This window comes from Xiphophorus maculatus, chromosome 24 (assembly GCF_002775205.1).
Source record: "Xiphophorus maculatus strain JP 163 A chromosome 24, X_maculatus-5.0-male, whole genome shotgun sequence".
NCBI lineage: Eukaryota > Metazoa > Chordata > Actinopteri > Cyprinodontiformes > Poeciliidae > Xiphophorus > Xiphophorus maculatus.
The window spans coordinates 6,050,925-6,078,388 of NC_036466.1; the positions used below are offsets into that span (position 1 = coordinate 6,050,925).

Consider the following 27,464-nt stretch of genomic DNA (forward strand, 5'->3'; position numbering starts at 1 on the left):
TCTTTTATATTTTCTGTGTATTAAAAGCAATTTCCGCGCAGTCTGTTGAACTTGACACTGATATGCTGATGATTAAGAGGTTCAGTTTCTCAACATGGCGGAACATTAACACTGACTTCAACTCAAAACCAGTTATAGGAGTGAGCTCATTTATAATGGACCTAGTACTTTATGAATATTAAGAAATTATTGCGTTAAAACAAGTGCTTATATTTTGCTACAAAGTTACTTTTAAGTTAGTTTTGTCTTATTTTGAGTGCACTAAGATATTTGCACCAGAAAAGAGACTAAAATTACTTTAATTAATTAAGATTTTGTGTTTTTGCAGTGTATGTTTTAGTGCATTAATGGAGATACTCCAGTAATTCTGCATTTTTATTTTGGATCCAGAGCTACTAAATATTAAGAAACTATTTGGCTTTTTTTTATATATAATCCATTAAAAAATGAAGGTAAACAGAAACTAGCAGGAGAGACATTATAGAAGCTTGTATTGACCAAAAAACGTCTCAAGTCAAAACTCCAAACGTAAAAAATTAAGGATTTTAAGCCTTTACCAATCAGTATATAAAAAAAACAACAAAAGACAGAATGGTGTAAATATGTCAATACATAACAAATATTAAAATGAAAAGTACCTAAAAAAAAATGAAAACAGCCCTGAATTAAAATAATAAAATAAAGCAGCAAAAAGCTAAAAAATTGAAAAGTTAACATTTCAGATGGTGTCAAAGGTCAGAGAGAAGGTAAAGTATTTAAGAAGAGAAGAAGCCTGTCTGATATCCAAGGGAATTTACGAGCAAAAGCGCGGTCTCCTCTGAGCTCACGCTTCATGATCAGGAGCTGCTGACCTGAGGGAGTGGAGGGCTGCAGCAGCTCGGACAGTCAGGGCGGGGAAAGGCCATTAAGCACTAAAAACAAATATCATCAATTCAAAAATGAATCCTAAAATACACACAGAGACAGGAAGGGAGAAAACGTGGTCAGACTTTAGTGCGTCTGTTATAAGACGTGCAGCAGCGTTCTGTAACCTCTGAAGCTGCGAGATGTAGTGACCACTGATTCCTTTAGATTCCTTTATAAAGTGCGTTGGAGTCATTCAGCCGTATTTCAGTACTTCAAGCCAAAAAAACTAAGCTTATATACAAAGTAAACTCACTATACACACAGGGAGGGGTGTATCAAACATTTATTCCAATTAATTTTAGCTAATAAAAACCCAAAGTTCAACTACCAGGGAAACTTTACAATATAAAAGACCAATAAGAAAATGATTTACATTGTAGATATTTAATGTTATGGCCTACGTAATCATGAGGAAGAGTGCTGACTTGACAGTTATTGCATTGACACAGAGAGAGAGTCACAAAAGATCAGTGCTAAAGCATCTGCTGTACATAAGAATGTCAAAGGAAAGTTAAGTGGAAGGAAAAAGTGTGGTAGAAAAAAAGTGTAGAACAATTCAATTCCTTTGTTGCTACTATACATTTTACAAACAAATTGGGTTTCTCTGGTTGAACATTTAAATGGGACATTTACAGCTACGAATGTCCCATTACTTCAACTGCAAGTAATGTGACATTACTTAAGCTTTTTAAAAGATGCATTTCTTCTAATCTTATAAGATTAAGTGCTGCATCATTTTCTGCTGAGGACGACATGCAAAATGGATGAGCGACTTGAATAAAAGGGGGGAAAAAATAAATCCCAGCACTCTGAAAACTTTCAGTCTAAAAAAAAACTAACATGAGAATTGAACGAGAGCAGCTTCATGCTCCGGCTGAATAAGTGCAGTGGCTCTACGTGCTACAGTGAGCACATTTAGTTCTCCATCAGCCTGAACGCAGGAGACAACCAAGAAACTTTGCAAACTCGGCATGTCACACTTTTAAACTGAGCTATTGGCTTACATAACACCCACTGCTGTTAAACTAATCAGAGATGGCGGCATCAGACGAGGCTTTTAGGAGCACATAAAGACAGCTCTGAGGAACTGCATAGATGCTAGCTAGTCGGTTTGGATCGTTTTATGCTCTTAATTCTATAAAAAATATATATCTAATATACAAGAAAATAAAAGATGGACAGCAATGTTTCGTCATTCTTCATAATCCACTCTGTCAGACTGAGGTTCTGAACTTGCTTTAAAACTTGTTTTAAAGGCTTGATGGTTATCAGATACATATTTGGTTAAATTTTAACACTGAAAGTTCAACAGGGTGTCTTTTGCATTATGCGTCTCATTCGGTTCAGTTTATTGCGCCTCTATTGCGAAATATGTTTTATCTTCACTGAAAATCAGTCACACCTGCTCTCTTTGGCTGCACAAGACTCAACATGTCCACATCAAGGTGTCTTCAAGGCGTTTATTATTTACAGAGTTTCTGCAGGTTTCACCAACTCAAATTTAAGACTTTTTAGGACCATTATGAGTGGAATTTAAGACCTGGATCATGACAGCAATGTCGGAACTTCGTCCAGCCAAGTGGCAATGATGGACGCAAAAACGCTAGCTAGCTTGGAAGAGTAGATTAGCAGCTAATTACTGGTAACCTTAACCGACTCAAGTCACAAAACGCAATAAGAGACATCAAACTTTTGCCTGACAGAAAAGTTCAGTGAGAAGAAACTATAATACACAAGATTAAAAGCTCATCTCAAGACAAATTTTAAGACTTTACACATTAAAGGTCATCCTGCTTTTTTATGAATTTAAAACATTTTAATAATGTGAAGACACCATGTTTAATTACTCTTTACTTCTCCTGATGTGGGAAACATCTAAATCAAACTCCAGACTGTTTATCATCCTGTGAGAATCTCACCCTGGCCCACGCCTTCTTTGACTGCAAGGTTTATATAGCAATTAAAAAAACCTGGCTACATTGACACACAACAAAAAGAGCCCTCATCACACCACCAGTTGACTGGTGACTCATACAATCACAGTACTGACTAATGGAATGGCATTCAGGATTTTTTCCTGAACAGCGCAATCTCTTTTATTTCACCCTATCCTTTTTGGTCGAACCGATTACAACAACACAGCTAATCAGCATCCCATATCCCATCAGTCGCTACCCCCACTTTGCATGCGTCTGGCTCCATTTCAATCTGCACACAGCAGGGATTTTGTTTAATCAGCTAGCTGCAACAGTTGGGAGGCAGCGTCTAAGCCTCGGGTGAGCATGAAGACCTCTACGTTTCAGTAGAGCTTGCGCTCTTTCTGGATTACTGTCAGACGCATTACTGGATGCAACCTGCATCCATGCAGGCTGGCTGCTCCATTGCTGCCCATTGATTTGACTGGCAGGAAGGAAACAACAGGATTACATAATTCATGCGACTACTCCATTTGTACTCTTGCTCAACTGGAAGGGGGTCATAACAACTGTTGATCTGCAGCGCCTGCATGCCCTGACGCGAACACCTGAGAGTTGTGGACTCCACCTTTCAGTTGTTCAACCGCAGACAAAATAGTGCTCAAGTGCACAAACACTAAGCTTTATCTTCTAACGTGTCCTCATTACTGTTACAGTAAACATGTCGTTATATTAAAAAAAGAAAAGCACCATATTCAATTGCAAAAAAATAAATACAACAAGAATATGGAACTGGATTGTTTAACATTCATGATGCATTCAGTCACTGAGGCAGACAGAGAAACTGCTCTCCAGGTTCTTTGATGGAATGTGAATTACTAAAACAAACTGTTGTAGTCTAACAAATTGATACGATCTGATTGTACCTTTCTGAGCAGCTTTCTTCTTGCACTCTTTCACAAACTGCATGTTTAGACACGAGTTTAAAATCTAACAGAACAAACATTCATTTTAGTATTTTTGATAAATATTATTTTGTTTTGTGTGCATCAAGGTTCATGCGCTTGGTCGATACATAAATAGACCAAAAACAGGCTTTAGCTGTATTTATTTAACAGAAGAAATCACAACCAGATTTTTCAGGAGGTGAATTTTGGCCGACCACGGAAAAATTGGCCGCTTCCGATCCCGTCCTGATTGGTTGGTGCATCCACAGCTTCCTCTCTAATCTACGGTTTTGTTTTTGTTTGCTGGTTTATTTTCACCGCCGCTACAAATTCGCACCACTCTGTTCAAAACAACTGGGCTGACACGGTTTAATGAGTCAGAGCGCGTGTTTTCACTCCCTCGCTTGAGTGCAACTTTATCCACGAGTGGCTGTTTCTGCTGAATCCGAAACCAGCCGAGTGATATGGTTTACATGTTTTCACATCGGTTGGGTCTACGGAGGAGACGGAGGCGATAAAAGGCGGCGCAGGATAAAGAAAAACTTACATATCGGCTGATGAGAGTCCGGAGAGAACTGAAATCCATCCCCATCCTGCTCGTCTTTCCTCTGCCAACACTTCTCCCTTCTTCTGTTTCTGTGTTTCTATTTCCCCACCGCCGCTGGCTTCCTCTTTATTTTTCTTCTTTTGTCCATGACTTTTTTTTTTTTTTTTTTTTTCTCAGGCGAGTCTTCTTCCTAAAGTGGAAAGGGTTTGGTCCCAAGAATGCAGCTCCCGACACGGGAGACCGGTTCTCACCTTCGGAGCCCGCAAGAAGGAAGCGCACAGCGGGGCGTCTTCTACGGCACTTTCAGCGCACTTCATCCAGAAAAAGTGAGCTGACCTCCCCTTCAGGTTTTCTCCTGCGCTCCCCTCCACCTGAGCGCGAGTACTGATAATCTCCTTGTCTCGCGCAGTGGCCAAAGCAGATTTGCTTTTATGTACGTCACGAGAGGCCAGGTGGTGCCTCTGGTCGGAGGCGGGACGCATGCGCGCTCTAGTGATTTCGCTGTGTAATTGATTAGTTGTTTTAGTTATTTATTGGTTATCGATTAGTTGGGGCCGGCCGGACTGTCCACCTACAGGTGCATCGCAATCAATCTGTATATCATTGAATATTAATATGCGGCCATGGCAATTCTTTTTACGCAAGCCTTTTAGAATATGAAGTTTGACTGGAAAATCAAATCAGCACGGATAGGTGACTCCTAAAACACTTTCGAGCTCCAATCCCCACATTACTGAATGTTATTCTAACTTTAGGACGGGATTTGCATTATAATTTTCTCGAAACCGCAGTTATTCCTGTTGGACACTTTTTCCTTCCACTTAGCTTCCCAGTAATATGCAGACTTCGCAATAAACATTGGTGGCTTTCTATACAATTTTATGACAAACAAAATGTCGGCGTTTTTAAATTAAAAGAAACAAATGCTTTAACTATATCACCCCATTTGTTGATCTGTATAATTACAAACAAGTTTAATTTAAATTGGAATAATAGAAATAAGCCAACTTTCCAATGAAAAGTTGGAAAGTTGGATGGGTAAATTCAGGATGATGAGCACTGTTCAGCTTTATTGGTCTTCTTTCAACACTAGATTTCTACTACAGTTTCTAATGGTGTGATATACTATGTACAATTAATTTGCAAAAAATGAAAGGATAAAATGATTTGATCAAAACATTCAGTTAGCAACTATAGTCCTACTTATATCACTAAGATGTTGCCTCTGATAGATGTCTCTGTGACTGCACTTTATTTTACTTTAATTATTTACGAAATCAGTTATTTAAATATCCTTAGTTGGAATATGCCAAACAAATTGCAAATAATGTATTTTGTAAAATAAATGCTTGAGGTCAAATCGGAACCACACCCTACTACAACCACGCTACTTTGTTTCAAGGGGGAAATGTTTTCATTAAAATGTCCGTTATCCGTTTCCTGGAGACGCTTTCGGCGGGTTAATGTAGAATCATTCGTGTAAAGTTAGATAAGATAACAGCAACTACTTCTTGTTTTTGTCCTTCGAAATAAATTCTGTCAAGATATTTGATTAAAAAAAATATTAAACAAAACATGCCATTATTTGGGGACGTTTATGCTGTTTTGTTTTCAAATGTTTCAGTCATGTTCTAAATTAAAATATATCAGAAATTCTATATATTTTTAAATGATAGAACTACTTTTAAAATGATTGCTGGTATTGTTTTAATTTAGCATTTTATTTATTAGCTTCTATTTTATTTTTCAGTGTCTGTTGCTTTTGTTGACTTGATTAAACACCTGGTAATTTTTGATTCATTCTTTTATAATATATATATATATATATATATATATATATATATATATATATATATATATATATATATATATATATATATATATATATATATATATATATATATATATGCAATTTTGAGATGTTTTTATGTTTTCACTTTTTGTGTTTCTTTGTTTTATGTAAGTTAGAGTTTCACTTTTTGGTTCTGCACATATAGCAAGTTTCCAACTCTGAAAAGTAACTTAATATATAATAATGTTATACATTCAATATTTAAGTTATTTTTAATATTTTATATTTATATTTCATTTAATCTAATTTATTATTAATTGGTTACATTTTACTCAGTATTTATTTAGTATTGAAATTATTCTGCTTTTTATTTTTTATAGTTTTTATTATGTTTTTGGAACTGAAATTATAAATGACTCATGTTAGTCTTATTTTTTTATTATTAATCGTTGTTGAGCGTCAGTGCTGTTATTTTGAAAGGAACTCGGTCACGTACTTCCTGCGCCTTGCTAGCTTGACCCGCTTTGTCAAGATGGCGTCGCTAAAACAGGGAGGCTGCGGTTATTTGACATCCATCTAACGTATTTATTATTTAGGGAAACGCCAGATACAATATCCACGGACGGGATGGCAAATCTGGACCAGAAATCACCCAATGTTCTGCTGCAGAGCCTGTGTTGCAGGATCACCGGGAAAAGCGAAGGTACGTCAGTTAACGTTAGGTTGGCCGCCTTATTACCACACTGGATCTTTCAAGGAACCTCCAAGCCAAAGTTCCATTCAAAAACTTGCCATTTTGTTTCAATTACATGTATTGCGTTTCAGCTGTACTCCATACATACAACGAATACATCGAGAGATTCGACGGGGAAGGCTCGGGATTTCGGCGTAAACACTTTACGTCAGACCTCTCGCTATTTATGAATAATTAAAGGTTTTCTTGAGTTTTAACGACGTAAAACGGTTGAAGTGGCCGAGGATTGGTACTGGACTGGAAATCAACCAAGATGGTTGTCTATGTGTAGATATTTTTACAAAATCAAAAACTTACCAACATGTTAAAATGAATGCTCATGATTTGGAGACATTATCTGGTAGCTGTGACTGGACAGGCGGCACGTAGCGGGCAGCTCATGATGCTGCACATCCCGCTCCTCGGATTTACTGCCCTGATCGCTTTGATTGACTGTTTTCTAGTTTATCATTAGCTCTGTTACTGTGTTAACATTTTAGTCATCATGCCGAGCAACTGGAAGTATTCGCTGCTTCTGGATGCACTTGCACCCTGCTAGCTGCAGGCCCCTGCAGGACAGTCACGCCAAAAGACTGTCATCGTGGACGGTGGCTTTTAAATAATTCACAGTCCTCTGACTTTTTACATTTTATCACGCAGAAATCACAAACTAAACGCTTTGATTTAGGCAGCACATAATTGTGAGGGCATTAAAGTAAACACTGCTTAGCACAAATGCAAAAGGGTGAGGATAAAATGTGAAAAAGTGGATAAATTGAAGGAAGAGCCTGTTTACTAATTAATGGGCATGAAGCTGTTTTCTCTTGCCTTTGACCTTATCCTCTCTTTATCACTTTCAGCAAATGAATTAAACCTTTCCAATTTAGCAGAGTTGATGTGTAAACAAATCTTGGATTTGGATTGAAACCAAATCCAATTTGAAGTAAGACTAAACCATACCATAAAAAATCATTTTGCCCTCACAGATTTCTTCTGCTCTTGCTTTTTTTGTTAAGTCATGAATCTACTTGCATCGACCAAATTTATTTTGAGGCTACAGTCCTCAGTGCAGCTGTCCTGGTCCATTTGCTGCCCGTCTTCCCCTTCTCTCTCTGCCCTACTTCTTGTCCAGCTACTAATGAATAAAGGCCTCTAGTGCAAACAAACCTTAAAAAAAAGAAGCAGCTAAATGAGGGTTTGGAGTGTACAAGTGTGGAGAAATAAATAAAAACACCAAAATATAATGTAAAATCTTTTTGCATGACGTGCTGCCCTTTTGTTTTCTGATCATGTGTTTCTGAAGCCGAAGTCGCCCACCAGTTCCAGTATGCCGTGCGAGTCATTGGCAGCAACTACGCCCCCACCATTGAACGAGACGAGTTCCTGGTGTCGGAGAAGATCAAGAAGGAATGTAAGTGCAGCTCGGACTATTCATGATGGCAGCTTCAAATCATTCCGCATTGCTATTCTTTGGCATTATCTGGAAGCAGAGCGGATAATAAATCCACATTTTGTGGGCGTTCTCATCTTTACGCTGGAAAACATTTATTGCACCACAGCCGCTAATCCCAGTGGACTTGAATAGTAGTTGATGAAGCACAGTTGGCGGGAACACATTGATCTGCTCTGACGATAAAACGGAAATAGCTCAATACTTCAGAGACTGAGATGACGAGACGTCACCGGTTTCTGATTTATTTTAAATTGGATGTTTAAATAAAGTGCAAGAACTCAAACAAAGCAGCAGCAGAAACTTGTTTTAGCAGTGACGGGAGGTTTTCGTTGCCTTTGCAGTGCTGCGCCAGAGGAGAGAAGCAGACGCTGCTCTGTTCTCAGAGCTGCACAGGAAGCTTCAGACGCAGGTTTGTGTTTCCGATTAGCTTTAGCTAACCTCTGCAAACATTTCTATTAATCTATGTTTTGCTGCTCGTCAGGGTGTTCTGAAGCATCGCTGGTCGGTTCTCTACCTGCTGCTCAGCCTCTCTGAAGACCCCCGCAAGCCTTCCAGCAGGGTAGGAGAAACAGCCACCCAGCTTTACGATCCGACGTTTTCATCAGCTGAAAGTGAATTTAAAGATGGCTGAAACTGACTTCCTTCAGGTTGGAAACTACGGGGCGCTTTTTGCCCAAGCCCTCCCCAGGGATGCGCACTCCACCCCGTTCTACTGCACCCGACCCCAGAGCTTAGCCCTGAGCTACGGCGACAAGGGCGTCGGCCTGTCTGGAAGCGTTGGGACCAGTGGGATTTCAAGTCTAGGGGTCTACACCCTGAATGGACCCACGCCGCCGCCACTGCTGGCTGGGTGAGGTTTGATGTTCACGCTTCACCTGTTATCTTTACACCTCGCCTAAGAGGCTTCCAGTAGAAAGTTGTTAATCTGATGTTTCTGTAAAAGACGAGATACAAGAAGAACCAATTAGCTCTCACCTCTTAGCCGGAGATGTTATAACAAGTTTATGAGGCACCTGAAGGCCATTTCATCCCATTTGCTCTCATTAATGATGCAGGAGACCTTCAGTCAAAAAGTGACCAGTAAACACTCTTGGCTCACTTTTTAATTGGGAAGGAGCGACATCAAGGTTTTCTACTCTGAAATGCATGGCTACACCTTAATGGTGCAAAATGCTGCAAATGGAAGAAGATTATTTAATGTTTCTCGAGAAATTAGATACGAGAACTCTGTTAGATTTATGTCAGGGTTCCTTTATAATAATAAATTCAAAATTGAATTTAAAAAAACAAACATTTTTCAACCAAAAAACCCGTGGCTACTTTGCCGCATTCGAGTATTTTTACATCTTTTGTCTAGCAACCAACTCAATAAGTAATCCAACAAAGTTTCAGATTATTTCCAGTACAAACCAGAACCTTTTTGTGTGTTCCAGTCAACCTTCCCAGTCTGCAGCTGCAGTTACTCAGTCTCTAGGCTCACGGTTAGCCTGGGCGCTCCCTATAAGCTCCTCCCCCTCTGCCGTCTTGGCTCCGCCCATAACCCGGCCACCCCTCGGGCCACAAGTGCCAACCATCAGACCGGTCCGACCTCGCAGGGATGGTGATGCGGCCGGTGAGTAATGTGAACTAAGACACAAAACTAATAAAGATCAAGATTTTTTTTTTTAAATAAACAATTTATTAAAGCATTAGGTATTGTTTTGAAGTAGTTATTGATGTCACTTTAGTAGTAATTTAACTCACAGAGGCAGACTAAAGAAAAACAGAAATAACCATCGGTATCACTAATCCCAAAGGAATATAATCCCAAAATGTCTCTGCAACATGAAGTAGAGGGCTGCACGTGCTGGGGAGGTCTCTGCTTGGCCCACTTCTGTTGCAACACCAGAAATGTAACTTTCCAACTATTTTCTGCTGAGTTTTGAGAACTTTTAGTTTCTAAACATAATTTTGCCAATCTAAAGTTAGAAAATAGACTAGGAAGAGCGTTTTCTGCATTAGTTATGTCGCCTCATCACCCTTAAGTTGCTGTGGCAATAAACATTTAAAATGTTGTTCTCAAGCAGACGTGTCTTAAGCTGTTTAGACCAATTTCTTTCTTTCTTTCTTTCTTTTTTTTTGCATTACGTCTCATTTTTGGTTTAAATCGCATCTCCAGCTTTGACCAATCGTGGTCTTCTTCTGCCGCTGCAGGTGAGGTTAACGAGGCAGCGTTGGTGCGGGACGTCCTCTACGTCTTCCAGGGAATAGATGGCAAGTTCATCAAGATGAACGCCCAGGACAACGGCTACAAAATGGACAGCAAGGTAGGCCAACGTTTGAAAGTCCCGAAGCTGAAATTCCTCAATTGGTCAGGAGATCTGGACGCGAGAGTGGACGACGGGATTAGATGATTGTTGACGGCGCTTCAGCGGGTCGATCATCGGCGTCTCTTGTTTTGTTTTCTCTTCTGTCGATTTATTTTGTCCGTCCCCCCAGGTGGGACTGGTTCCGTTTTCTCTCAGTGAGACTAAACATAGGCCTCTGGTCGATGTGCTCCGTCAGGACCCACTCCCACAGGAGACATAAATAAATTAGCCAAGGATGGAGGTATTTTGGACAGGGGTTTTTCCTCCTACTTAACTTCTCCACAAAGCTTCCCAGATAAAAGGATTTGTTAAGCAGATGAAAATTTAATGCGTCATTAAATGTGAACTATGCCCCTGCTGGGAAACCAGTCTGTTGATGCTTAGTGGGCATTCTAAGGTATACTGGCTGCTTGATAGAAGCTGCAGTAATTTTAGTTCTCCATTAATGCCAGCTGCTCAAGGTAAATGTGTGACAAAAGACTCATCGACTGCAAAGGCAACACATACCTACTTACTTAAATGATATAATAAATAATAAGTAATATATTAATATTCTACAGATTTTTCACTTAACCACTTTAATACACATGAGATATACATTAAACGATGCAAAAAAGAAAAAAAATATTTTTTTAAAAGTAGAAAATAAACATTTTTGTGCTTAAAATGCAAAACCATAAGATTACTGTAGTGAAATTGAACCAGGTGAAGCTAAATCTGTGCCACTGAGGAGTTTTGTGTTGAACATATTTCCAGACAAAGGTGTTTTCATCATAATGTATGTCACTTTTTGTATCGTTTTAGCTGAATTATTGCTCTGAGTCTGTTGTTCTTTCAGCAAATGGTCTTTTTCGAGTCTATACTTCAGTTAATCGATTGCTAAATTTGATGACAATTATTTCAATCATCATTGCATCACGATTAATCCGCTTAATCGTTTCAGCGCTACAAAAACACAGTCTCTATTTCCTTCTACTTGCAGAAGGAAATAACATTTACATCAACCTTATGTGCTCTTGCCTCTCAAGGTGGTGCTATGCAAGTCTCTGAGGGACACCAGCAGCAGACTGTCTGAACTTGGCTGGCTCCACAACAAAGTCAGGAAGTACACTGACGCCAGAACCCTAGACCGGGCCTTCGGATTGGTGGGCCAGGTGTGTTTGGGTTTGTCATGCGTTCATTTTGTCCTTCCTGCGTTTCTGCTTCTTTATTAATCCTCTATTAATGTATTAATGCCGAACCGTGCAGAGCTTCTGTGCGTCGCTTCACCAGGAGCTGAAGGAATACTACAGGCTTCTCTCCGTCCTCCACTCACAGGTAAACGCGCAGACAGACTGCTTGTGGAGTGTCTCTGAAATCGCTGCATCGTTGATGTTTGTGCGGTTTTAGTTGCAGGTAGAGGATGAGCAGGGAGTGAACATGTGCACAGAGAGCAGTTTAACTCTGAGGAGGCTTCTGGTCTGGATGTACGACCCCAAAGTGCGACTCAAAACGCTGGCGGCCCTCGTCGACTACTGCCAAGGTGGGTGAGGTTCCTCCTCCGGCTTTATGCGGTGCGTTCATCTTTGCGTGACCAGATCCGTGTGTGTCTGCAGGTCGTAAGGGAGGAGAGCTGGCCTCTGCGGTTCACGCCTACGGGAAGACGGGAGACCCGCAGATGAGAGCGCTGGTCCAGCACATCCTCAGCCTGGTGTCCCACCCCATTCTCAATTTCCTCTACCGGTGGATATACGACGGAGAGCTGGAGGACACGTACCACGAGGTGCGGTCGTTTCCTGTTTGGGCCACGTCTGATCGGTGTACTGAAACGCTCCTGAACGCCGCGCTTAACGAGGTCGTTTTGAAGAAAAAAAACTCGTTAAGAGTTTATGGCTTGTTTCGGGAACATTGTTCCCTTCAAATGCTCCGATGTTTGACCCCGACGAACGGCAGCATTAGGTGGAGCTGGAGAGGGGAGAACGACCGCCTCTTAAACGAGAACTGATGAGAGCGGCGTAATGGAGACCGCCATGATGGATGCGTCTCCTTTTCACCCCCCTCAGCCTCTCTCGCATGTTATTTATGGATTCGCAGTTATCTGCTGCGCTGGAATGGATTTAAGTGCTGTGTTTAAGACGATCCAAATTAAATTATTAAACCTTTCAGAGTAAAAATCACCCAGGAGGCCTCGCACAGTCGCTACAGTAACGGTTGATAAGACATGAAAAATGTAACGCGTGACTTTTAGAAAAATATTTAGGTTATTTTTTTTAGATCAGAACTGGTGAGTGAGTGGAGCTGAATCGAATCCTAATAAAAATGTACGCTGAAAAATCTAATATGAATACATATTAAGAAAATAAGAAAATTGACTAAAAGTTTCCAGAGTTTTAGTGCAACACTGGAAAAAACAGCATTTCTGTCCAGTTTGTAGTGCAAATATCAGTACACTTGAAATAGGACTAAATTCAGCAAAGAAATAGGCAAATTACTTTCATTGGCAGAATTTTCCACTTACATCAAAACATTTTTTGGATTTTATAACTGAAATGATTTGCCAGGTGAACTAGTACTTTTTCATTAATATCAAGGAATTATTGATTTAAAACAAGCTTCTATATCTTGCTGAAAAGTTACTTGTAAGCTCATTTTGTCTAATTTCAAGTGTTTTAAGATATTTGCTATATATACTAGATTTTTAAAAAAAAAAACTTGGTAAGATTTTGAGTTTTTGCGGAGTAAATTGTGTCATAAATTACGTATTTTTCAACCAAGTATTTACTAATCAGTTGACTTCCCAAGGCATGTGGCTGCACTGAATTTTATTGAAGCGGTTAACACAAATGCAAGCCACACCTTTCAGATGTTAGTTAGTAAAAAATAAAAGTTAATGTCATTTTGCTTTCTTTTCACTCCACAATTATGCACCATTTTGCTTTGGTTATCACAGAAATACCATAAAACATATTAGTATTTTTGCAAAATACTCTTTAAAAACAGGCTTTCTGGAGGGAAGGTGATGTTTTCTAAATCACACTGCAGTTAATGTTTGTTGTATAATGGTTTCAAAAGAATCTCTCCTCTCTTAATCTTGTTTGCTTGTAGTTCTTTGTAGCGTCAGACCCAAACGTGAAGACAGATCGTCTGTGGCATGACAAATATTCCCTCCGGAAGTCGATGATCCCCTCGTTCATCACCATGAACCAGGCTCGCAAGGTAAAACGCTCACAGGCCTCCGTGACAAAAGACACGACGCCATGGAAACAGCAGAAAATCTCCACAAGAACCAATCATCTTTTTTTTTTTTGTATTTTTAGGTCCTGCTGATTGGCAAATCTATCAACTTCCTGCATCAAGTTTGTCATGACAGAACGCCGCCGGGCAAAATCACCGCAGCGTCCAAACCTGCCGACACTCCGAAAGATGGTGAGACTCTCGCTTTGTTTAGATTTCTTCTTCTGTTTTTGCTCTTTTTTTCCCCCCCTCTCGCACTTAAATATTTCAGATCAAATATCTAAAATAGTACTTTTCCTTAGATTTGTTTTTGAAAAGTGTGACAAAAAACCCCCTGAAAAAATGCGTTATAAAGTAAGGGACTAAATACTTTTTCACAGCACTGTACATATTGAGCTCTCCAGTGTTGTTGTGGAGTCAGGCCTGCTAATGACATCACTGTCCACTCTGTATTGATGGTCATATTGACCAATGTTAGTGGACTGGCAGGGATCGATGCTTTTACCGCTCACCGGCTTCGTCCTTCTGCCCTTCTGACTGCGGAGGCCAGGCCGGTTCTACTTAGCCAGAATTCATTGATCCAGACTCGGTTTGATCTGCAGCTTCTCCTGCAGGTGTATCGCAGAAAATATTGATACGCTGGACTGGAAATCCAGTCAAGGTTACTACCTTGTGTTTTGTTTATCAGACGCATGATCATGCTCAGTTCGTGCATCATCTGACAAGTCCACATTTTTTCTTCCATAAACTATCTTCTCATTGTCTCCTTATTTTTTTTATCTTAAATGTTAAAATGTATGCTTTTTTTGTGCAGATTTGACTTAATTACTGCTCTATTCTTAAGAAAATAGCCTGATTTCGAGTTTGTATACACCAGCTAACATTCAATTAACTATTAAATTAGCTGACATTTATTTCAATAATTGATTAATCATGATTAATTGTCATCCCAAGTCAAAAGAGATTAATTCTAGTCTGGATTACTGCTTTTTGATACTTGTCTTTGTAATTTAACGTTTTTTTTGTTTCTTTGCGTTTTTTTATCATGTAAATTGCTTAAATATGTTTCACAACTAAACCTGACTGTAAAGTGCTTTTATAAATACATATTGTTATTAATAAGACTTTGGTGTGGAGCCTCGTCAATGCCTGGATCTGACTCTCGTCTCCGCTCTCCTGCAGCCGCGGACCTGCTGTCTGACCTGGAAGGAGCCTTCCAGGAGAAAATCGACGCGGCGTACTTCGACACCAGCAAATACCTGCTGGACGTTCTGAACCGTAACTACCTGCTGCTGGAGCACCTGCAGGCCATGAGGAGATACCTGCTGCTGGGCCAGGGAGACTTCATCAGGCACCTCATGGACCTGCTAAAGTCTGACCTTCCCCGCCTTCTGTACTGATCAAACTGTCCCAGCGTCCAGCCGGAACGTGGGGTGTAACTGTGTCGTTTCTTGGCAGGCCTGAGCTCGCCCGACCTGCCACCACGTTGTACCAACACAATCTGACAGGCATCTTGGAGACGGCAGTCAGGGCCACCAACGCGCAGTTTGACAACGCAGAGATCCTAAAGAGGCTGGACGTTCGCCTGCTGGAGGTGCTGCTGCGTTTTCGTGGTGAGAAATCCAAAGATTTCTTTTATATTTTTGCTGACAGGTGGCGCTGTGTCTACGTTTTGGCTTCAGGTGTCTCCCGGTGATACGGGCTGGGACGTTTTCAGTCTGGATTATCACGTTGATGGACCCATTGCAACAGTAACGCCCATCTCTGAAAATCATTTATTGATCAAACGTTAACCTGCTTCTAAGATATATTTCTTTATGGTCATCAGGTGTTCACCAGAGAGTGTATGGGCCACTACCTCAGAGTGTTTAACTTCCTGTGGAGAGCCAAGCGAATGGAGTACACACTGACGGACATCTGGAAGGGACAGATGTGCAACGCCAAGCTGCTCAAAACCATGCCTGGTATGTTACACACACACACACAAGGCTAATGAAGGCTAATGCTTATTAAGAATTCAATCAGCACTTCATATGCACATAAAACGTGTTAAACTACCTGAGGCATTAATACGTTTTATTCTTTACTCATGCCCTCATATATTAATTATTGATTTAAGAAACATAAAAAACAAAACTAGTTTTTAAAACAACCTTTTAAAAAGTTCGAAGCAGATTCTTTAACAAGGCGCAGGTCTGTCACCATAACAACATTTTGCAGAATGATAAATTGCCTCCCAAATTATTGAACAATAATATTGTTTTTTTTTTTAAAAAACCATTTCCAAGTAATGTGTTGCATGTTTGCTCACTCAAAGACCAATAAACTTTGATTTCATGAAGAACACTCAACACTGGAACTGGAAGGCATTTTAAATAACCAAAAACGATTAATAAAACGTAAGTAAAAGAAAAACCCACATGCAGCCGAAAACATAATTGAACAGATTATGAAGTCTGTGTGAAGAAAATTGCTCTTCAGAAAATATTAGAATGGAAATTGTCACACTCATTTGATTTTATTTTTTTTTTATGTAATTGATTAATTTAACCTTGTTTTGTTTTGTTAACCTTGTTTTGACTTCATGGGTAATTTATCTGTACCTGTCCTCCCTCGCCCTCCAGAGCTCTCTGGTGTGCTGCACCAGTGTCACATCCTGGCCTCTGAAATGGTTCACTTCATCCACCAGATGCAGTACTACATCACCTTCGAGGTCAGACCATTAGCTCTGCTGCCACCGCAATGCTCTGCAAGACAGAAAACCAGCAGCTGCAGACCGACATGTTAATTCAAAATAACCACATTGTTCATTAAGTGGATTTTAAATATTAAAAGAAGTTATGGAAGCATGAGTTGTGCATCGTTGTCGTCTTACAAGTGTCCAACTTGACTCCTATAAACTGTGTGTGTGTGTGTGTGTGTAGGTGCTGGAGTGCTCATGGGATGAGCTGTGGAACAAAGTGCAGCAGGCCCAGGACCTCGACCACATCATTGCTGCCCACGACGTCTTCCTGGACACCATCATCTCCAGATGTCTACTGGACAACAGCAGCAGGGTGGCGCAGCGTTTTCTACTCCGTTTCATCCCGCCTCCCCCCCGTTTGACTCACTGGACTCACTCCTGCTTTTATCTCTCCCTCTAGTCCCTTCTGAACCAGCTGAGGGCCATATTTGACCAAATTATCGAGTTTCAAAATGCGCAGGACTCCCTGTACCGCTCGGCGCTGGAGGAGCTCACCCTGCGGCTGCAGTTTGAGGAGAAGAAGCGGCAGAGGGAAGAGGAGGTGAGATGTGGAGATGAGCTGAAACGCACAAAGATCTGCCTTTCTTTGGGAAGATATTCCCTGTTTTTTTAAAAAAAAAAAAAAAAAGGCATGGGTAAATGTACCTCAGTGCTCTAAATGTGCAAGGATGATAACCTCATAAGCGCCACAAGGTTCCTGGAGCGTGTTTGATATTGCTGAGAAAAACTAAATTGGATTTATTTGAAGATAAAGGTAGAACTAACGTTTGGGAGACTCCATCAGAAGTAAGTGTCACTGCAAATGCTGTAGTTTCAGAGAAAATGATGGAACATAAAATTATTTTAAATATTACAGAAGTTTTAGTGAATGTGGTTTTTAGAGTTTTTTTGCTCTTGGTAAAGCTTGGCACCATCTACAAAAATGAGGATTTCTGTATCTTAACTTTAACTTATTTTTACTATCTAAAATTGCTTGTTTTTGATTTGTTTTTAAAAACAGACGATTTTTTAAAAATCCGTTTATAATAGAGCAGTACAAATTGCAATATTTGAGTCCAATTCAAGAGTATTTTTTTAAAGTCCAGTGTAAAATGTAGGCATATTTTACTGAAAAAAAAAATCAAAACTATCAAAATATATGCGCTTTTTTTTCTTTTTTTGTCACTACCAGACTTCCATACATCTGATGGTGGTTCTTGGTCACTGATATCAGTGGTCATAAACTCTAAAGCTCAAAAGCTTCTTTTGGGATGCCAATGTGCTCCAAAAAACAAAATCTATTACGTAAAGTAAATAACATGTTAAAAGTTCAAATCTGCAGAGCTGAAGAGGTTTTTAAGAAGTTGTCCACTGAATTGCCCATGCACAGTGAAGTATCCCAGCAGGACTGATGTCTGTCTGCTGGTTCAGGGCGAATGGGGCGTGACGGCAGAACAGGAAGCGGAAGAGAAGAGGCGGATTCAGGAGTTTCAGGACACCATACCGAAGATGCGATCCCAGCTTCGAATCCTCACCCACTTCTACCAGGTTCTGTCCGATTTTCCCCGTCGTAGGTCCGACTCCATGTTTGGGTAATCCAGCAGCTAATGACTTCCTGCTTCCATCTGTTCAGAGCATCGTCCAGCAGTTCCTTGTGCTGCTGATGACCAGTTCAGACGAGAGTCTGCGCTTCCTCAGTTTCAGGCTGGACTTCAACGAGCACTACAGGTCAGACTGCTGAAACTCAAACTAATCTACGTTTACAGTTGACTGATTTTGAAATCAGTTCTATCTCCTAATTGAAACAAGGTCACACACAACACCTTAGGGATCAGGGAGTGTGGGGAAGTTTCTGTTTTACACTTAGCTTTTTTTTTTTAATTTCACTTGTGTTTCCTTTTTTCAACTGACCGACAGAGGAGCGAGGAGTCAGGTGAGGCTGAAGGGCTCTTAGAGCAACAGCAGGACACTTTAGGTAGATTTATTTTCTCCCCTAATGGGGAAATATAAAGCACCCAATAGTCGATTAGTTGAGAAGAAATGTGCGTTTTCACCTCCACATTTTCTGCAGCGAAACCGCTTTTCTGAATTTTCTGATTGAATTTCTATCAGGGCCAGAGAACCGAGGCTGCGGGCGTCGCTGGGCGCCACCAGAGGGCGACGTCTGTCAAACATCTGACGTGAGGACCGCAGCTCGGAACGGCCGACGCTTCCCATCGCAGCACGGGGCGTGACCTCACGCACACACGCCACCTGCGCCCACCGCTCTGGAGACGCCATGGAAGGGAAAAGCATCTGGAGCAGACCAACCGTTGACAGGATCTGGGCTCCAAATGAGAATTCTGAAAAGAAAAAACATAATCGATTTTAGTTGGAACGAGGAGATGAAAGACGCAGCCGTCGGACTGAGCTGTCCAGGTCACCTCACATGGCATGCCTTACTAAAGGAGGGAAAACTATTTCTCAGCCTGGTTGCCAAGTCCAGTCCCAACACACACGTTTGTACATAGTGTAAGACAAAAGTGTATGTAAGTGTTGAAGCTTCTCTATACATCCACATGTGGCTTTCTGTCTTCCCACCAGAGGGCGACCAATTTGAATCTGAGGCGCATTTCTTTTCCGTTTTGTTTTTATAGAGGTTATTAAAATAATACAGTCTATTAACTGTTAGTGCTATTCTTCAGTAAATCTGTCGGGACTTTTTTGTTTTGTTTTTTAAAAACAAAGTTTTAGTAGTTTGGAGAAAACCAAACAACAAAGCTGAAGCGGAAGCTGAAGGAACAAACTGGATGTTTTATTTACAATCAAGACCTGATTGTAATGTTTCGCTTTCTCTTAAAAGGGCGTATATCATATTTACAGAGTTAACGCAAATAAGATATTTAAAGTGTGAAACATCAATTACAATCAGCTCTTCTAATGTTTGTTTTTTTCCTTTTTCAAGACAGATTGGTCCTTTATGAATGTTTTTCTCAAGTTAACAGTCTTTTGGATAATTCGTTCAAAATAGGAACCGATTGTCTATGTGGATGATAGCATAGTGTCTGTACTGACGGAAGAATTTGATCTGTGCACAAAACATGGAAGTAAACAGCCGAACAATGAAATTCTTCTCAATTAAAAAAAAAAAAAGGTGATGTATGCCCTTTTAAAAGCTGATTACTCTGTCAGTTTAGCTTGTTCACAATCATATGAGATTTAAGACACACAAGTGATGCACCCTCGGATTTACAGAGAACCTAAGCGCAGAATTAATCCATTGAATAGTCTTCATAACTTATTTATTTATAGTTTTCAAAAAAAAAAAAGGACTCTGAAATGACTTAATTAGTATTTTAAATGTGTTTCTTTCCTTTTCATTTTAAACTGTAAATGTTCCTTCCTTCTCAGAGGCTTATCATTAAATACAATCGTCAAAACAAAAACAACCTCACATCTCGTCACCACAGGGACTATTTCCTATTTCTAAATTGTACATATTTCTACATAAAAAAAAAAAAAATCAATGTCTAAATAAGTATTTGTCAGAAGATGTTTACTTTTACAGCTTATTTTTCAGAAGCACGTCTGTTCCAGGTGTGATAATCGAGCATTTAAGTTGGGTCCGCTACATTTACTCAAGATAAGTCTCGAATGTAGATCACGAAGTGAGGGAGCCGTGATCCAACATCAGGGATGATTTAAAAACCTGCTTCAACGACTCATGTTTCTCTTCAATATTTCAAAAGTAACAGTTCATTTGGTGCCAATCGGTACGTGTTCGACAGCACTGCCGTTCGGTGACAAACCTTTTACTTCTGCAGGTGGAGGAAATATTTCAGGTTTTTGGTAATAGTCACATTTCCCCCTCCCCCTCATCAGAGCAGGTAAACTTTGGTAAGGTGCAGACATTTCTCTGATGAGTGTAACCTGACTGAATTGGGGTCAGGACTTGTACGCTGGCTGCTTCTGTAAATTCATTGGGTAGCTCGTAAAGTAATGTAAATGTTGGGAATAATCCACCCTACTTCTTTAATAAAATGTATTTTTTTCAGCAAAAAAACAAGTGTCATTGCTTATAATTTTCTGCGCATTTCTTGAAGTGATGCTTTGGGATTTGATTTTTGACTGATAATGCCACCTGCTGGTCATAGGGTGGAAGTAACTACAATAAAAGGTTTCCCATCCTTATTCGTCTTTTAATTTTCGACATTTCTGTATTAAAGATACTTTTTATTGGAAGTTCCAATGAAAATTAAAGTCTTATGCAAATAAAAATACTTTAATGCCATTTCATAGCAGTTATCACAATATATAAAAAATATACTTTTGCCATCATGCCATCAAAACCCCTCAGACACATAAACTGCTCTGAAAAAAAATTGTAAATTAAAATGTATCCATTTACTGAATGTTATTCAGACACCACTTACATTAAGCAACAACTAAAACTTATCACAATAAAAGTGCTATTTTCTCTGTTTAAGCTATTTTACCTCATATTTTAGCTGCCTGAAATCACCTGTTCCTCATACATAACATGGGAGATAATTATTTTTCTCACAATCTCTTTAACTGTTCTTAGTCCTCTCTTCATCAGCAACAAATCCTGTGAATTTGGTAATATTTACTCTTTATTTACCAAATTTACTTGGGGGGAACCATATATTTTAGTCACTTGACAAAATGTGTCCCCCTCCATGACATGGGACTTAATTGTTTTTTCACAAACTCTTTAATTATGATGATTCCTCTGTTCATCAACAAGACATGTTTGTTCGGGTGTTTGTTCTTCTAATTAATAACTGACATATTGATCATATTAATACAAAACTTTTCACATTATAACTATGAACTTCAGTATGCTCTATTTTAGTGCAGAATTTCGCAGAATTTTTCACATCTTTTGGAAATAAAAATGATTTCCGATTGTTTTCAGCTCCCTCACTGCAAAAACCCAAAATCTCACCAAGTAGTTTTGGTCTAGTTTATTGTGCAAACATCTTAGTACATTTAAGATAAGACACAACTAAATTATGAGTAACTTTCCAGGAAGATATAGGAGCTTGTTTTAATTCCTTAATATTGATGAAAAAAATACTTGTTCCATTGGCAGATTATTTCACTTATAACTGGAGAAAAATGTTTTGTTTTAAGAATCATATTCTGTCAATGGAACTAATAATTCTTCAGCAATTTTAAGGAATTATTTATTTAAACAAGCGTCTATGTCTTGCTTAAAAGTTGCTTATTGGTCAGTTTTGTCTTATTTTAAGTGTACTAAGATATTTTCACTAGAAACTGGACAAAAAAAATACTTGGTAAAATTTTGCCTTCAAAATTCAACTTTACTGATCCCAAAGGGAAATTAAATGTTGTAACTCATATAGATTCGGTTAATGATAACATTACCCAAACCACGAATTTCAGTGATTACATTCAAACTAATCAAACTCAATTTCTCAGAAAATAATCCTAAATAATAACTAATTAAAACGGATTTTAAACACAGAAATCGTCTAATTATGGTAAGTGACTCAACAGGCTGTTGCTAGGTAACCAAAGAATGAGTGAGTTGCTAGGTAACCAAAGAGTGAGAACATTATTTGATTCCACCAACCTTGCTTAGCTAGAGAGAGGTTGTCCATTTTCTTATCCAGTGAGCGGATAATGGCCAGAAAGAGAGTCGGACTTGGTGGCTTCCTATATGCATCAGCTGGGTCAACAGGCCTCCCGTTTCCCCTTTTTCTGTTTTAGGGCACAATGCTTCCTTTTGACCGTTGGTCCTCGCACCCTGCTGTGCCAGTCCATTGTCCTCAAGAGCCGCTGTCTCCCAAGTGTGGATTTAAGCCTTGGTGATATATTACCAGCTCAACTGTCTCCTATAGCCATCAGCTAAGCCGAGCTGCATTCAGCCATAAAATTTGGTTTTATTCAAACTTCAGCAGTTTTCTAGTTGTTCTGCTGAGGTAGTGACATCAATTTGTGACATCACACAAATTGATGTCACAAAGAGTGATGCACACTTTGCATCACAAAGCTGCACTCTTGAATTCTACGGTCATAACCACTGCAGAAGAAAGAGAGAGAGGAAGTAGAAGGATTGTCTCCGAACAAGAGATTCACAACGAAAGCATTTCAAGATAATAATAAAGGAAACCATTGAACAGCTTTTGGATTTGTCCAAACAAAACAGATCAACAATGAATCAGAGCAGTAAAGCGTCGTCCTCTGATTCTGACCAACAGACTTTAGCTAGAGAGACTCAGAAGCTCCATGACCTCTTGAAAGAGGTCAGCTTGATGCCAATCGAGAAACAGTCTCTGATTAACCTAGTCGAGGAGCTGAAGATCAAAGTAGTAAGCATGGAAAAAACTACACTTGAAAAAGACAAGCTGCTACGGGAGAAAGATGAGGAATTAAAAAAACTGCTCGACATAAACAGAGCTTTAAAGGAGAATAACAACACACTGGAGCAGAAAACCACTGACTTGGGTCTGAGAAACACTGTCCTGGAGAAAGAAAAGACCGCCTTAGAAAAGGAAAAAAATAACCTGGAGCAGAAAATCACCACCCTGGGGCGGAAAAACACTGCCTTGGAAAAGGAAACAAATGCCCTGAAGCAGGAAAACTTCTTTTTCAAACAGGTAAACACCATCTTGGAGAAGGAAAATACCTTATTTAAGCAGGAAAGACCCTCGTTTGAGGAGAAAATCAACACCCTGGAGCAGGACAACACCGCCCTGAAGCAGGAAAACACCGCCCTGAAGCAGGAAAACACTGCCCTGAAGCAGGAAAACACAGCCTTGGAAAAGAAAGAAAGTGTCCTGAAGCAGGAAAACTCCATTTTCAAACATATAAACACCATCTTGGAGGAGGAAAACGACTACTATGCGCATAAAAAAACCTCCTTTGAGTGGAGATGCACCTACTTGGAGAAGGTAAACACCACGCTGAAGCATAAAATTACAGCTCTGAATCAAAAAAGCACTGCATTGGAGGATATAATCACAGCCTTGGAGCAGGAAAAAGCCGCCCTGGAGCAGAAAAGCAGTGTCTTTGAGAATATGAGCACTGACCTGCAGCTTAAAGTGGTAGAGCTGAGCCATTGCCTGAGGGTCAGAATGGAACAGCTGAACCAGCAGCCATCTGAGGAGGAAACCCATGAAGACATCCAATCAGTTTCAGACCAGCCACAGCAGCAGCCGCCCGTATTGAGTCGTGTGATCGGAGGTTTCTCCAATAAACTTCTGAAAATGTGTATTGACACTCTCAGGTATTGGTATGAAAGATTGAAGTTCTAAATAAAGAAGTGTCATGAGGGCTCCAAGCATTATGCTTGATTATCGGTGGCAGAAAAGCTTGAGGACAACAGGACTGCGGTGTCAGGGGAAGCTTGACACTTGGGGGCTGATGGCGGAAGAGCTTAACGCTGGAATGATGTTGGCAGGAGAGTTTGAGGCCCGCAGGACGGCGGTGCCACGGAACTTGAGGCCATCGAATTCTGGTCTCCTTCGTCACCAGACTATTCCTTTGTCGCCAGATCATAGAGTTATATTATGAACTCTAGTTTTGTTTTTATTTTAGTTAGGCGTCAGATGAGGAGCTTGGGGCCAGCAGTGCCTCCCGGCCTGCCTCCAGGGCTTTTTAGAGAGTCCTGTCGGTCTCCCTGCCTGCCTCCAGGGCTTCGTAGCAAGTCCTGTTGGTCTCCAGGCTGACCTCCAGGGCTTCGTAGCAAGTCCTGTTGGTCTCCAGGCTGACCTCCAGGGCTTCGTAGCAAGTCCTGTTGGTCTCCAGGCTGACCTTCAGGGCTTCGTAGCGAGTCCCGTTGGTCTCCAGGCTGACCTCCAGGGCTTCGTGGCAAGTCCTGTTGGTCTCCAGGCTGACCTCCAGGGCTTCGTAACGAGTCCTGTCGGTCTTCCGGACTGCCTTCGGGGCTTCATAGCGAGTCTCGTTGATCTTGCGGCTGACCTCCAGGGCTTTGTAGCGAGTCCTGTTGGTCTCCAGGCTGACCTCCAGGGCTTTGTAGCGAGTCCTGTCGGTCTCGCAGCCTGCCTCCAGGGCTTCGTAACGAGTCCTGTCGGTCTCCCGGACTGCCTTCGGGGCTTCATAGCGAATCTCGTTGGTCTCCGGGCTGACCTCAGGGATTAGTAGCGAGTCCTGTTGGTCTCGCGGCTGACCTCCAGGGCTTTGTAGCGAGTCCTGTCGGTCTCGCAGCCTGCCTCCAGGGCTTCGTAACGAGTCCTGTCGGTCTCCCGGACTGCCTTCGGGGCTTCATAGCGAATCTCGTTGGTCTCCGGGCTGACCTCAGGGATTAGTAGCGAGTCCTGTCGGTCTCGCAGCCTGCCTCTGGGACTTCATAGTGAGTCCTGTCGGTCTCCAGGCTGACCTCCAAGGCTTCGTAGCGAGTCCTGCTGGTCTCTGGGCTGACCTCCAGGGCTTTGTAGCGAGTCCTGCTGGTCTCCAGGCTGACCTCCAGGGCTTCGTGGCAAGTCCTGTCGGTCTCCGGGCTGACCTTCAGAGCTTTGTAGCGAGTCCTGCTGGTCTCTGGGCTGACCTCCAGAGCTTTGTAGCGAGTCCTGCTGGTCTCTGGGCTGACCTCCAGAGCTTCGTAACAAGTCCTGTCAGTCTCCCGGCCTACCTCCAGGGCTTCATAGCGAGTCCCGTTGGTCTCCAGGCTGACCTCCAGGGCTTTGTAGCGAGTCCTGTCAGTCTCCCGGACTGCCTTCGGGGCTTCATAGCGAGTCCTGTTGGTCTCCAGGCTGACCTCCAGGGCTTCATAGCGAGTCCTGTCAGTCTCCAGAGCCGACCTCCAGGGCTTCGTCATGGGTCCCATCAGCCTCCAGGTTTCTGCTCCGTCGCCAGCGTCCTCCAAGGCTGCTGTTCTGCCTGCGTCCTCCTCAGATTCTTTTGGTGATCTTTGTTGTTTACATTTAATTCTGCCTTGTTTTCCACATCTGTTCTTCATTGGTGATTCTAATTATGTTTATTTCTTGTTTCTAATTATTTTTGTTTGTTCTAATTAGGTTCCTGTAGTCTACTTACTCCTTTGTGTTTGTATTTTGGTTATTTGGTAAGAAGATCTTATTTATTTATTTTACAATTTTGTTATTGCTTCTTTTTAAAAAAACACAGTTAACATGTTTATGAAGCTGTAATCTTTTGAACAATCTTACCATGGAAACCATAAGAGCATCAGTCAAATGTAAATATTATGACAAAAATAATCTGAAGAGGTCTGTCAAAGAAACTGTAAGTAAATGCTTATTTATCACATATATATGTAATATTTCATACTGATGTTTAATAATTCACTTTGCAATATATGTAGAATCATGTCATTACTGAGACTAGAATGTGCAAAGCAGAAATCATCCCTCTGTTTCAAGATTCTCATTTGTTACTGTTAACATAAATGAGTTTACAAAGCATCTGTTTAATTGGATAGTTAGCCTAGCTTATGAAGACTTTTAAAAATAAAAACAGAAATGAGAACTTTTCTGAGGAATTAGTGACAATATTTAACTTTGGTAAAGCTAGCTGACATAAAGCTGGAAGTTAAGACTGTTTTAAAATCATAACATGTGAAGTCACGATGTCTCTTTTAAATATCTAGTTTCAACTGAAACTGTTGCTACTGTTATGCAAATAACATCAGTTCTATTTTGCATGTTATGAATGTCTGTTTTACGCAGAACTGAAATGGAGGAACATCTATTGGAAGAGAAGGCTGGTGAAACCAGCACAGTGACATCCCTGGAAGAGGTTTGTTATTAAAACTTTTGGGAAACTGAGTGCTACTTTAATAGTCTTTCTGCATTTAGTTTGAATGTTCTCTCTGTGCATGCGTGGGATTTCTCTGTGCACTCTGGCTTCATGTCACACTTCAAAAACATGACATCTATTTTAATTTGGGTTCTCTGAATTGCTATAAGTATGCGTGTGTGTGTGTGTGTGTGTGTGTGTGTGTGGGTGTGAGTGTGTGTGTGTGTGTGTGTGTGCGTGTGCGTGTGCGTGTGCGTGTGCGTGTGTGTGTGTGTGTGTGTGTGTGTGTGCCTTGTTGTTTGTCCTGTATGTTTCTTCGTTGCCCTGTGACCGGTTTTACCTGACCTAACGAAACCCAAATGTTTATGTTAGCTTACAAAAGAGGTCTGAAACCTTTTGTAACCTTTTGGACTGTAAAGATGATTCTTTACTGTCCGAAGAACCATCTTTGCCTTGAGTCCAGATAATAAAAAAACAACACATTACAAATGTTACAGGACTTGTCACTTTGATAAACATTTAACTATAGAAAATCTGTTGTCATTTTAAAGAACCACCATTCTACTTCTTTTATGGGATTTAAACAAAATAATGTTAGGATCCTGGGTTGTTTGGTTGGGTTTTATTTATTTCTGTTCCTCTTCTTTTATTTGCAGGAGCTGGTTTTTGTTTTACTGTGGTTTGGTGCTTTCTTAATTATTCTAGTTTCACTCTTTCATGTTTCTTATTTTGGTTACATCAATCTTGTTTCTGTAATTCATTCCTTCCTTAGTTATTCTAGTTTATTATGTCTCGCCATGTTAGATTCATTTAGTCCCCAGTGTTCCCCATCAGTTTTTCTCTCCCCCTGGTTCTTTGTGCATAGTCAGTTTTTTGTTCATTGTTTTGATTAAACCTTTTTCATTATTCACTGTACGTTTCCGCTGTTATGCATTTGGGTCCTCAATTAATCTGCCAATGACACATTAGTCTTACATAACTATAACTATAGAATGTTGCTAAGATCAGTAAACCTCCCCTAGATTTGTATGTTAAACCAGCACAAAGAGTCAGTGAGGTAAAATTACTCATATTGAATTGAATATCTTAGGGATCACACTTCTGACAGCAAAACACCCAAAGTGATCAGAGATTTTACCCCCA

General features: G+C 40.5%; 2 protein-coding genes across 9 annotated transcripts in view; one reads left to right on the forward strand and one right to left on the reverse strand.

The window, feature by feature from the left end:
• LOC102233001 (probable phospholipid-transporting ATPase IH) overlaps nt 1-4,394 on the reverse strand; it is a 43,038-nt gene extending 38,644 nt beyond the window's left edge. For all 7 annotated transcript variants that reach the window (XM_023329636.1, XM_023329635.1, XM_023329638.1 and 4 more), the window contains exon 1: nt 4,317-4,394. In XM_023329636.1, coding sequence (XP_023185404.1) covers nt 4,317-4,361 — 45 coding nt within the window. In that variant the 5' untranslated portion in view covers nt 4,362-4,394. The remainder of the gene's footprint in view (nt 1-4,316) is intronic.
• Nucleotides 4,395-4,559: 165 nt separating this feature from the next.
• Nucleotides 4,560-20,622, forward strand: tubgcp3 (tubulin gamma complex associated protein 3). Of its 2 annotated transcripts, XM_014472097.2 has the most exons (25): nt 4,560-4,642; nt 6,705-6,811; nt 8,145-8,252; nt 8,636-8,703; nt 8,776-8,853; nt 8,942-9,144; nt 9,728-9,906; nt 10,488-10,600; nt 11,671-11,796; nt 11,891-11,959; nt 12,032-12,164; nt 12,238-12,404; nt 13,727-13,837; nt 13,939-14,047; nt 15,038-15,227; nt 15,314-15,449; nt 15,538-15,606; nt 15,684-15,819; nt 16,480-16,568; nt 16,780-16,911; nt 16,999-17,139; nt 18,009-18,125; nt 18,211-18,305; nt 18,495-18,510; nt 18,690-20,622. In XM_014472097.2, the coding sequence occupies exons 2-25, from the start codon at nt 6,736-6,738 to the stop codon at nt 18,759-18,761; spliced, it is 2,733 nt and encodes a 910-aa protein (XP_014327583.1). In that variant the 5' UTR covers nt 4,560-4,642; nt 6,705-6,735; the 3' UTR covers nt 18,762-20,622. The 2 variants fall into 2 exon arrangements, with proteins under 2 accessions (XP_014327583.1, XP_023185411.1); XM_023329643.1 differs by lacking the exon at nt 18,495-18,510.
• Nucleotides 20,623-27,464: the final 6,842 nt, after the last annotated feature.

Excerpts from the sequence above, each read along its gene's own strand:
- tubgcp3 (XM_014472097.2), top strand. The coding sequence starts at position 6,736 with ATGGCAAATCTGGACCAGAAATCACCCAATGTTCTGCTGCAGAGCCTG. Across the intron at positions 12,165-12,237 it reads CCTCGTCGACTACTGCCAAG|GTCGTAAGGGAGGAGAGCTG; the intron begins GTGGGTGAGGTT and ends GTGTGTCTGCAG. Across the intron at positions 17,140-18,008 it reads AGCGGCAGAGGGAAGAGGAG|GGCGAATGGGGCGTGACGGC; the intron begins GTGAGATGTGGA and ends CTGCTGGTTCAG.